The sequence below is a fragment of the Rhinichthys klamathensis genome, unplaced genomic scaffold (assembly GCF_029890125.1).
Source record: "Rhinichthys klamathensis goyatoka isolate OS25496 unplaced genomic scaffold, OSU_Roscu_1.1 h1tg000154l_1, whole genome shotgun sequence".
Classification (NCBI taxonomy): Eukaryota; Metazoa; Chordata; class Actinopteri; order Cypriniformes; family Leuciscidae; genus Rhinichthys; species Rhinichthys klamathensis.
The window spans coordinates 27,577-40,404 of NW_026606689.1; the positions used below are offsets into that span (position 1 = coordinate 27,577).

Consider the following 12,828-nt stretch of genomic DNA (forward strand, 5'->3'; position numbering starts at 1 on the left):
GAACGGCATAATCAAATAAAAACCACGGAGAAATACAAAACTACTGATTTAAAGATTTTGATTATTAATATTATGTTGAATATTGTTTGTTATATTGAATATTAATATTATTTACAAAGATTTCTGAGAACGTAGGGAGACTGACTATTAGGCCCTTTGCAGAGCTTCATTGGAGTGAGTAGGCACTAAAGGGTTTATTTGGTGTGATTTGCTATTTGCAATTCTTTGGTTGGTGGTTTTATGCAGAATCATGGATAATGTAGTTTCTCACCAGGAATTCGGCTATTAAACAAAATGTTGTTTTAAATACATTGAAATAATGCGGACAGGCTTTAACAAAAGCACACTGATTAACAGCCTTGTTACTTACGTCTTTAAAATAATGAATTCCCCTAGGTACCACTTTATTTTGATGGTCCCCGTTAGATATACGTAAAAGTAATGTTGCACCTACATGTCAACTAACTCTCATTATAGTATTACTAGGTTGTCTGCTTAATATCTGCCATTTTTTATGGTCCCCAACAGATATGCTACTGATAATAAGTAACTATAAGTGCATGTCATTGTCAACTTATTTTTACTAACCCTTAACCCCTTATTCAGTAACCCAGTAACAGTCTACACTATTAATACTCAAATGATACTCTACTAAGAGTTAGTTGACATGCAGCATTATTTTTAGTCAACAGAACAACTAAAGGAGACCATCAAAATAAATGCATCCTTCCCCTATATGGGACTACTTCCTTATAGCAACTGGTGCATTCTATACTGAGGTGATATTGACTGAGGAGAAAATGCCAATGCATTTAAAGCAGAGACTCCTGGATTACCCAGATATTTCCTGCATGTAGAACAGACATAGATGCGCATTATCGCCGCATACATGGCAGGGAATGTTGTTTGTGTAATTAGGGCAGCATAAATCTGTGGTGCCCGGGCGTGATTTGCCTGTGGAACGTCTCTATATCTGCCCTACCGCTTCCACAGACATGACAAGCAACTGCCGAACATCAGATTCGGACAAAATGAGTCATCTCAAGATCATTTGTATTGTTTATTTACCACTTGTTTGCAGTGGACAGTGAGCGCTCTTCTGACAACTCATTTACCTCAGTGAACCCATGCTAATGCAACGCCAATCTACTGTGACGTGTGCTTGACTGAAACTGGGCTGGTAGAGAGAATTATAAACTAAACGGGCATGAATATTTAACTTCAGACTCCAAGCAGAGACAGATAAAGAGGAGATAGTATCTGAGCTCAGGATAATCTGCCCCATGCATCTGCATAATTCACTGTTACTAATCTGCTTTTATAAATGCTTAAAAAGCCCATTTAATCCATAAACAACTCTGGAAAGGAGATGGTGACTTGCATGAAGCACTGATGCCTGGAAGTGCAACTTTTTCGAGGTTTGTTTGGAGGGGAGAGAATCAAGGATATTTACATTCGTACTAAGACGGTTTTGCATACACCAATCTTCTCATACAGAGACTTGAGCATCAGTACAGATACTAGTTAAAAACACAGGCCGATTGGGTTTTTCCAATATACAGATTGGATCTTCAACAAACAAAAGTGAGAACCCGATCTCATGAGAAAACAACTATTCTACATAGCCCAGGCTCATTAGAAAAACATCCTTGTGGCAACATTTTTGCAAAATGAGCTGCGTCGTGCACGTTTCGCAACAGTTTCAAAGTGAAATGTCCAGTGAGAGGCGCTAAAAGCGTTTTGTTTTTCAAAAAGATAAACGTGAATATAGCAATAATGTTTTATTACGTTGGAGTTTGTACGAATTCATACAAATTAGCCACCAATACACCAAAACTTATTTATGAAGAGTGTGCGGAACATTCTCCTAGCACTTTGTTAAAGCCATAAGCCACTCAAGGCTTTGATTTTACGACGGTGATTTTAGAGACAACACAAAGCAGACCCTCTAATACCAGAGGCAACAACAATATGGTAAAAGATATGGTAAAAGACATCAGTGTCTCTTCTTTACTCTTGGCTTCAGCTTGTTCCAGCACAAAAATGCTTGTCACCTACAGCGTTTTATAGGCAAAGATTCTTACAAAAGAATGGGTTTCAGCTTAAACTTATTCTTAAAGGGGTCATATAATGCCATTTTTGTACAAGCTAATATGATTCTTTAGAGTCTAAATTAAAACTTTGTAATATACTTTAATTAAAAATTCTCATTAGTATTGTAAGAAAACACTTATTTTACCTGGTCAAAAACAGCTCTGTTTTCAGCACGCCGTTTCAGTGCATATGACTTTAAATGATAATGAGCTTTGCTCACCCCGCCTCTCTGTTCTGTGTACACCGTTTGTAACACAAAACCATAACGCGTTGTTCATTATAGATGTGGGATTATGAATTATATTGAGAACGTCGTACATAGAAAACATGCCGTAATGTACCCTGAGTGTAAACCTTAGACGCATTCATTGTGAAGCGTGCATCTAGCGATTTGCAAAGATTAATATAAATATTAAAGATTAATAAAACGATACACTCACTTCAGTTATTTTGGAGGTTCAGCAGGAACACGAATAGTTGGTACTTCTTAGCAAAACCAGCTTTATACTGACCCTCCTCGTTTATAACCAGTCTGGTGTGTGAAATGATTCGCGCAAATATGAAAGCATTGACGTTGCTCGTGGGGAATATTCCCTTCGAAAACAAACTCAGCCACTGCGTCTTCAGCGGTTCGGATTTAGGAACATTAAAATGACTGCTGTGTTCGTTATTACACCCAAGAACAGAACACCACAATCGCTTAGACGCCATTCTGCTCATAGACAGTGCTCCAACAATGACCGCGCCGGTCCGGTCCGGTCCGCGCCGCGCAGACTATGATTGACAGCTCGCTCCCTCACGAGCGAGGGCGGGTCTGTGTTGAAACCCGGCTGTCAATCAACAATCGCGGGAGGGGCGTCCGTTTTATTGACGTCACAAAAACGAACGGCTCAATTTGAGGCAGGGGAAAACATATAAGGAGATTAAAACAAAAACACTGGATGGATTTGTATCATTATATGATGTTTGTGTACAGGCACTGCCAACACACATTTCAGTACAATCAACTTGTAAAAGTGCATGTGCCATTATATGACCCCTTTAACTTGTTACGAATTTTAGTCAAATTACATATTTTGATTGGGATCAAAATCTTAATTTAAGAACTTTGTCCACTTCTATTTGTGACTATTGTGTTTTAGCGATACACCATCTCTGTTCTGAGGCTCTGTTGGTCAATTGAAGTTGTTGCCTGAAAACAATTTATTTGGTCATTAGGGGGTGGAAAGAATTATATAAAAAATGTGATATTCTCACAAATCCCTGTTGTGCTGCATCTTTAAACAATGTTCACTGACTTACTGACCATCCAATTTGTTCCTTCTGTTTTACGTTATGAGTGAACGAGAGAGAGAGAGAGAGAGAGAGAGAAGGAGAGAGAGAGAGAGAGAGAGAGAGAGAGAGAGAGAGAGAGAGAGAGAGAGAGAGATTACAGGATCTATCTAAACATGTGGACTCAATTTCAAGCTCCCAGCTGCAATTGTTTTGACAGCTGACCGTGTGCAATATGTTCGGATAAATTTAAAAGAAACGTCCATCTCTGATAAAACCAACGTCCAGCCTGGTATGTGGAAGACAAGGGCTGTATAAAAACAATCATGGTGCTGCCATGTTTTCCGAGCGTGTGACCAAACTAACTCTTGCTCACTCTCTAAGATAATGTTTTTACTGATTACCCATCCATCATAAAATCCTGACTTATTCATGACCATAAAACAGCAACCAAACTGCAGATGAGATATGAGTTTTGTAAACCCAGAAAAGCAATAAATTAGCCAAGAAAAATCTGAAGGGCTTCCACACTCTTCACAAATCCAGACTAGATTCTCCCTCTTTTCTCTAAGCATTGTGCGACTGCAACACTTTCACACATTGCGCACACAACGACCAAAAGTCGTTGACCTTTTCTGCATGGCAGGCGTGTCCCCTCTGCAGTCATGTCGTATTGAGCTCTGTTGTGCGGTTCTGCGGCGCTGTAGCCCGGGGCCCTGCAGCCTCTGTGCACTGTCCACTAATAGCCTCCTGTAATTGAAGAAGCGGCTTTTAGAACTAATGCAAGCAAACAGGCTGGCGGAGTGGAGGGGGAGGGCTGCAGGTGCCTTCCTGTGACCCTTCCCATATCAGGAGAGATTCGGAGCATCTTCCCCCTTCGTTCCTGTGTTTATCTTCCTGTTTTGAGTGTTTTTCCAGGTTTTTTTTAAGGCCCATTGTTGTCTGACAGTCTCCGGAGCTTGCCGGTCATGGGCGGCTAGTCAGCAGGTGAGCTTTTGTAGGTGCGAACCAAATATGAGAATACAGGGAAATCCCTCAAATGTATGTGGGACTAAAAAAAAAAAAGATGATTTCTCTAAAATTACAAAATAACACTCAAAATAATCCTCAGCATTCTCCTTAGTGCAGTGTTTCTCAACCAGGGGGCTGGGGCCTCCACAAACTTCCAAGCGGGCCTCAAGATGACTTAAAATTATTTAAAATAAGTCAAAAGAAGCATGAAAATAAGATAAACCAAACTGCAAATCTAAACCTACAGCTACAAATATACATTTGTCTAGTTATGCCAAGCTTTAAAAAATGTATTTATTTTTTAAATGTAATACTGCGATATAGGGTACTATTCAATAGTTGAATAGTAAGTAAAATGTTTTAATGTTTTATTTGTTTATATGGTTATAAAATTAGTCGAAACTGTAATTTTAGGAAATTTTATTACAATTTAAAATAAATGTTTTTTAATATATGTTAAAATGTAATTAATTCCTGTGGTGCCAAAGCTGAGCAGTCATTACTCCAGTCTTCAGTGTCACATGATCCTTCAGAAATCATTTAAATATGCTGATTTGATGCCTAAACAATTCTTATTATTGAAAAGCAGCTCCTTAATATATTTTATAAACAGAAAGTTCTGCTGTCATTTTTACCAATATAATGATATTCAGATCCTTGCTGAATAAAAGTATTGGTTTATTAAATATAAAAATAATATTACTGATTGGTATAGAATTACAGAAGGGTTTTTAAAATATTTTGTTTATGTTTTGCTTAATTGTAATAAACACAATATTACAATGCAAAAAAAGGTCTAAAAATAGGTGTATTTTTTTTTCTTTTTCTTTTTACAGAAACATAATTTGTTATACTTTCATTTGCATTTGGAAAGAAACTTGACCCAAAGATGTTCTTGACGTTGTACTTTGAAGAAAAGCAGATGCCAAAATAAACAATACAATATTATCAGGGTTTTCTGACTTTCAAATATAACATATAGTTGACAATATTTCATCATGTGAACAAAGGCAACTTAAAGCTTGGAGCGAGTTCTATGATGAATTTGCCATCATAAAGTTAGACTAAAGCAACAGCATGAAAAGGTCCCACGTAACTCCTGTCTTAATAATTACAGACGGAGAGACAGAGAGATGAGTGGTGGGGGGTGCACAGGAAGAGAGCGGCAGTCTGGCCGTCATTAGATCTTCAATGCGTGTGTTCTCCTTCCTGCGACAGGTTGGGCCCCCTGTCAGTTGTTTTGCAAAGCACCTTGGGTGTTCCCTAAATTCAGCCCGTGGAAAGACATTACTGAGACATGTGGAGACAAATAGCACGACAGAGCGCAAATCTCGATGCGATTCAGTAGCGAAAACATCTCCAGGGCTATCAGCAGCCATTAGCGTAACGTTCTGGTGAATTACGGTGAAGATTACAGCGACGCCGGACTCCTCTGTCACTGTCACACAGCCAGTGACAAAACAGTTTGCGTTACCTGCTTAAGCACGGCAGACATTAGCACCTCCCTTCCAGGTACAGTAATCAAGAAGGTGACGGCACGCAATTAATGAGGTCCATCTGCAGCAGTGCCTATACATAATTAATGAGCTCATTATCCGCACACTTTGACTTTAGGCCCCTTTGCAAGATATACACACTATAGGAGTGCGGTTAAAACATAAAGTCTATGCGGTTGCAGTCACCATCAAAGAAATGTATAGTTTTATGAAAAAAAAGAAAAAAAAAAGACCCACACTAACCATGCTATGTGTGTTTATGAAATGCAAATCCTTTTTTTTTTTTCCTTTTTTTTCAGTTGCCGCTGAATGCTAGTATGACAATGTGTTAATAATGTAATAATGTTGATCACATGGCCTGGAAGAAAATAAACCATAATATGAAGTTAATTAAAGAGTAAAAAATCAGATTAGTTTTTATGATCGCCCCATGAAACGTGCAGAATTTGATCATGATAAGACCAAGCCACTTGCAGAATTATTTATTGTGGATTGTTTTATTGTTGTAGTGCTCGGAAGAAGAAACTTGCGTTAATGATGAATTACCCATGACTGTTTTACTGTCAGAACAGTTTCTTTATTCTATAAAGAAGAATGTGCTTCATATGAGGTGGGAATCAAGTTACTTAAATGAGCAAATTATTAGCTTGAATAATCTTATACCCAAAGGCTAGATGACAGATTGAATGGACACTGATTTTAGGTTAAAATGTATATGTATGTTTATTTTAGGTCAGAGATTTGGCGTAAAAACAGAGTATTTCAATCCACCTTATTTTGCAACACTGAAGTAAAGCTATTTTCTTTGAATGTGAGAGACTTCCCATGACTTTCACTGGCCGCTATAGGTAAATAGCTAGAAGAATAACAAAGTGCAGTAAACAGTAAAACTATTTGCACTACAAACCAGTGTGATTATGATAATAAATTAGAAATTTGTTATTTTATGAAAATAAAGCAACTGGAAACAAATGACACCGGAAACCTTGCATATTCAAGTAAAAGAAAAAGAAAAAAAAAGACTTGGAAGCTCTTATGTTAAAAAGGAGGTGGATTGTGACTATTTTTATGCAGTCCACTTACACTGTATCTGGTCTGAAAAATACATTTTTTAAAAGTGCATAAATTCCATGTAGTATCTTAATTAATATGAGCTCATAAAATCTGCATGCATAATAATTGTAGAGGCATTAGAAAAATAGTTTTAAATAAAGTACAGCATGTCACACTGCTGGCCTTTGAAATGCACCCAAATACTCGCATTACATAAAACAAACAGATCTTTCAAAAAGATGATAATAAATTATATTTATTGTAATGATGGTATTTAGTAAATATAATTTCCCCCCAGGGCTTTTGGAAACCCCGAGTTGAGGCCAAGACAAAGCATGTCAATCTTTGCAACATTGTAATATTCATTCGTAATGATCAGCACATGTATTGGCCAGAGGCATTCAAACAAGCTGCTAAAACTTTCTGAAGTTTCCAAGCATCCTGTGGCTCTATCTGTACCTGTAAATGTTTTCTATGCTCTCTCCACCCCCATTCTCTGCTAATGAAGGCCTCGTGGCCTCTTGTTATTAAAATCATGCCTCTTTCTGCGATATTAATTGGGTCCATAATAAGGAATGTGCCGGATTCATTATTTAATTGTGAGGGAACATTTGGAATACAGTTTCTGAAATCTATTTTTAATGAAAACTACTACATCCTGACCTAATCATATCAAGCATATTCTATCTAATTAAGGATGCAAAAAATCATTAGAGTTGCAAAATATTAGTTTCAGCTCTGTCTGGCTGCTCCCTCCCCTCCAACATATATTTTTTTTCCTACTGTGTTGATAAATAGTTAATGAGGGAAAAATGACAAAAATTTGCAAGTAGGCAAATTAGTTTAATAGGGATATGTCTTTGCTGAGTTGGGAAAGTGACCCTTTTTTGCATAGAGGAATTGCCACAATAATTATGAAATAATGGCCTAGCCCGTCTTATTTAAATGAAAAATCGTCAGCCTGAATAATGTAAAAATTGTGAAATGCAATAACCCTAAATTTTCATCATGCTGGCAAATGTGTTTAATGTGTTAGCATTTTATCAGTTCAATAACGGCAAATTAGGGCCAATATGAGAGAGGAGGTTATGACTGCAGTTCTGGGATGAAGACCGCTCTAGTTAAAAAAGATTTTGCAAGTGTGTTGGTTAAACGATGCTGTTTTCTTAATTACAATCTAAACAACTGTATCCAATTTGTAGCACCTTCATTACTAATATTGCCACAGCTGTAGCAGTACTTTTGGAATCTAAAACATAAACAGGGTCATTGGAAAGGGCTGGAAAAATAATGTGATTCGCAAAGGTCTACGATTTGAGCTAGGAATTACAGAATGCCTTTTTAATGACTTGTTTGACAGCCAATAACATTTCCTCATCAAGAACACTAAAAGAGGAGTTGCCACCCAAGTTGTGAACGTATGTGTGTGTGTGTGTGTGTGTGTGTTGTGTGCGTGTGTGCGTGTGTGTGTGTGTGTGTGTGTGTGTGTGTGTGTGTGTGTGTGTGTGTGTGTGTGTGTGTGTGTGTGTGTGTGTGTCCTCATGCGTCCCTCTGTTGATTGAGCGGTCTTTTTTCTTAATGAAATATTGCTGGAAATTGATTTCCGTGGATTAATCAAGCCGAATTCCTTTTTGGATAATTAGCCCCAACTAATTAGACTAGCTAAAAACCTCTGTGACAAATTTTTGGCATTCATAAATGTAACTAAAGAAAACAGAATGATTTGAAATAATAATGTTATATCCTTTGATTCCATTTTATGTTAATTATAATGCATATTAGAAAGCTCAGTGAACAGTTCAACGTGACAGTCCATTTCTGAAAACCATCACAAAGGCTTTCTTACTCATAAATGCTAGCGGGCATCTACAAGCCATCAGACAGACATAAATCTTTTGCAGAGGCAATCTGATGGATTAGTATCAACTACCATTTTGCCCATCTTCTTTAAAACAGCCATTAATCCAATTAAGCGCCTAAGACTTGAGTAGAGCTTTGCAACAGTCAAGCGTTGTGGCAATGCAGCCCATGGCAGCTGGATCGCCTTCTTGCAAGAAGATATTCTTTTTGAAGCCCAGTGTTCAGTGCAGGTTGTTACCACTATAAACAGAACTTCCACAGACTCACCTTGCGTCTCTCTCCATTGAAGCCTCTCCATTGCTCTGCCTTCTTTACAATGTAATTGAGCTCCTGGTTGGAGACCTCCATGTCATGTGGAATAAAGAATGCTCCCTCAGTGCTGTGGAGGCGTTGGTAGATATCTAACAGTCTCCCATCATTGTGAAGTCTGCATGAAAAAAAAGAAAAAAGTTAACGCTTAATTTTAAAATGGCAGTGTATATTGTTGCTTTTGAAATGCATAAGTTGAAATTTTGTAGAAAAAAAATCTACTTATTTTAAACCAATTTTATTATTTAACCATGAAATGAAAATCATGTTGTTGTTACAAAAAGAAATGTACAGACACCTTGTGTTGTATCCTAATCTGTCACGTGACATGAAAGAACCAATGGCATTCACTGTTAATGATGAACATCCAGCTGTTTTTAATTGAGCACAAGTGTGAATGATATTTGAGAGCCCCCAGTGAATATCAACTTAATTTCCGATCTGTTCCTCACAAAACGCTGTTGGAATATAGCAACTATGAAGGGGTTGGAATGGCATGTAAATGATTAACTGATACATCAATTAACTAATTCTTAGTTTGTTGCAAAGTTGCAGGACAGAGGTTCAGAGTTCAAACGGGTTTTATTCCACCTTGTCACATCCTGGTCATTTTTCTGTCAAGGCTGTTAACGTCTGACGAACAGCTCATCTGACCTTTCCAACACAGTGAAATTCTGATGAGCTTCAGCTCGGCAGAGAAGCAGGCCTGACCTGTCAATGTCAACCGGCAGAACAGAAGCGACTCTAGTCTACGGTAGAAGGTTTGACACATTTGTTAACTAATTCCGGTATTTTCTTCTCCCCTATATTATACTCAAGTAAACAAAGTCACAGAGAAAGTCAAAGAGAAGGTGCCATGAGTGACTTGGGGAGTATGCTAGATTCTACAAGGAGTGTAGGAGGCTTGTTTGTTTGTGTTTTTGTGGAAAGGTTGTCTCTTCAGATCATACATTGATCCTAATGTTCTTCCAAGAAGTTGAGCATATAGAGGCATCTGAATTTCTGTCTGGTGACAAAGAATTGAGTCATATGACTACTACAGTGTGGTTATTGATATCGAGTCTCCTCAGACATCTCACATACTCAGTGCATGAATCAACAGCCATAAAAAACACACAGCTTGGCTGCTCTTCAAAACGCCTCGACCCTCCGCCACAGAAAAGAGATTATTCTTGTTCAAAGGGTAATGAGCACTCCAGAAACATTTACCATGCAAAGTATAAAAGATGAAAAACAGTAGAGAAAAAAATATGATGTGAAATATAACTGAAACATATTGTGGAATATATCGATCCATCATTCTATCATGGGAAAGAAGCGTGTGATGACTGCTTTGCTATGGCATACATCGGACTTAAGCATGCATGAACATATGAAGATAACCCGTTCATTCATGATGAACAATTACCAGAGTACACATATTCTATTACATACTTAGTAACCATATGTGAACTAATATTCATCCAATCATATTTCCATTTTAAATTATGCCAGGGATTGATTGTAGAAAGTGCATGACCAGTGATGATGCTTTCAGTATTTGAAAAAGATACAAAACAATGGCTTAAGATGCCTAAGGTAAGCTGAACAATAGAAATAATAGTTTGCAGCAATATTTGGTTTCTGTGGAAGGTTTTGCTAACTGTGATCCTGGCATGGTGATAGGAGCCCCATGGTCATGGATCCTTCTCCTCAATTCCAGAACCAGAGATGCCTCCAACCTTGTCGTACCCTGAAAGATTATTCTAGTAAACTTTATGATCACTCTATAAGCATGTTCACTTGCTTGCAGAAAAAAAAGTCAGTAAGGATAATGGCATTTTCTGTGCTCTTCTAAGTCTTTCTGTTTCTGGAAGGCTCCTGTTTCTGAACGTCCCTCCAACACTCCATTGCCACTCTAGGTCCAAACTCCAGGCAAATTAAAGTGAGAAACATCCATTGCTATTCATCAAACATTTCTGGATGTGCTGGACATAGCTTGCAGTCCCGGTCTTAGCCACCTGCTCAAAATGTGAGTCTGGATCTGAGACAGCAACATGACTGCATCAAAAGGCAACAACAATCCAGAAGGAGGGACATCCAAAGAAAGTTCATAGAATCTGTATGAGGGTTGCTGTGCCTAGTTAATATGACCTGCTCACACCCAGCAATAACAGTTGTAAGTACATTTCAAGTGTACCTTTCAATGATAAATTAAGACATTCGAATAAATCTGAATGTCAGATTTACAAGCAGTCCATTGACATCTTGATAATGTACAGTTTGTTTCATCTAGCTAACAGTTAAAGAACTATTCCAAGGTCAGATCAAGCTATAAATGGGAAACCATGACATCCCATGAACCAGTGGTGCTCAGTCCTGCTCATGAAGATTTACCTTTAAAGCACAGAAGGTTTTAGTGTTTATTACAAATGAAAAAGTGTTTTAGATACTAAACTCTGCAGGAAGGAAGGAGCAGGATTGATAAATCCCACCATTAAACATTTGAAACTATCCATAAAATATTCCTGGCAAAATTTCAGAGCAAAGAAATTCATCGGGAATTAAACAAAGACCCCGGGAGAACTAGCACATTCTCGTATCAGTCTGCCTCTTAACCAATGATATCGTCAGCCTGAAAGCCTCTCAACCAACCAGATGTTGAGCAGGAGAACCATTCATTCACTGCTTTAAAACAGACACTTCAGTTGTGCCACTACTCTCCTCTTATTCCAGAATAACAGGCTCACTAATGGACCCACATCAAATGCCTGATTGTGTTTATATATTTTCCAACATATATAATGATAAAATGCAAAACATGCCTCTTTCCGGCTTTGCAGGGAGTGAATCAGGGCTTGCTAAAATGTAATTAAAAACGGATAACAGTTCATTCTATCTATACGTGTAGCCTCAGGCGTTATTTTAGAAATAGGTCAGGCACTGTGTCAGTGCTTCTCTCCACACAGTGAATAGAAGCAGATAACCCATAAAAACGTGCAAGCCTACTCACAATCAGACTGCTGGCCTACATTCACACAGCACAGCCACTCTTCAGCTTTAACCCATGTTACATGCGCCAACCCTGCCATCCTAGAGCCATGCACTGGCATGAGACATTACCCTTCTCTACGGCTGACACTTAATGTCGTCCATCCAGTGTGGGATATAAGCCCAGCCATTGAGAAACAAGATGAAAGCTCTTTCTCTGAGACCATTCTACAATGATTAGTGGAAAATCAGGTTGTTACACTTTTGGGTCCTTTGTTTTATTTCCAGACCTTAAAGCTACAGTGTGTGATTACAGACCTAAATATTCAAACATGAAAAGTGATCCATGAACAGTTGATGCCATATCTATATCTGACACGTGTATTTCTTGACTTCTTGGTCCAAATTTAGCCTTAACATCAAAGGATTTCCATTTGTGTTAATATGATTGTGTGCATCTTTCTCTTGCCCAATAACAGCAATTCAAACAATGAAAATCCAAAAGAATTCAAAATTGAGCCTATTAATTTTCTCAATGCATGTCTCTGGTTATATTATGCATGAGCCTTAGTGGACATTATTCCCAAAAAAAAAAATTCATGAACATTTCAAGAAGGCAGTAAAGCTAAAACACGACATTTTGCTGCCTGGCAATATAATCGGAAACCCCAATGTTCATTGTGTCTGTCATGCATATTAACAAACCCTGTGAAGGTGATTTGAGCTCATCTTCATGTCAGTTCTCTGATTATTCATTCTTTAA

General features: G+C 37.9%; 1 protein-coding gene across 1 annotated transcript in view; it reads right to left on the reverse strand.

Annotated features, from left to right (window-relative positions):
- The window catches only part of LOC130090926 (uncharacterized), a 95,438-nt gene that overhangs the window by 19,871 nt on the left and 62,739 nt on the right, over window positions 1-12,828 (reverse strand). The window contains exon 9 of the mRNA XM_056258573.1: window positions 9,054-9,213. Within this exon, the coding sequence (XP_056114548.1) occupies window positions 9,054-9,213 (160 nt within the window). The remainder of the gene's footprint in view (window positions 1-9,053; window positions 9,214-12,828) is intronic.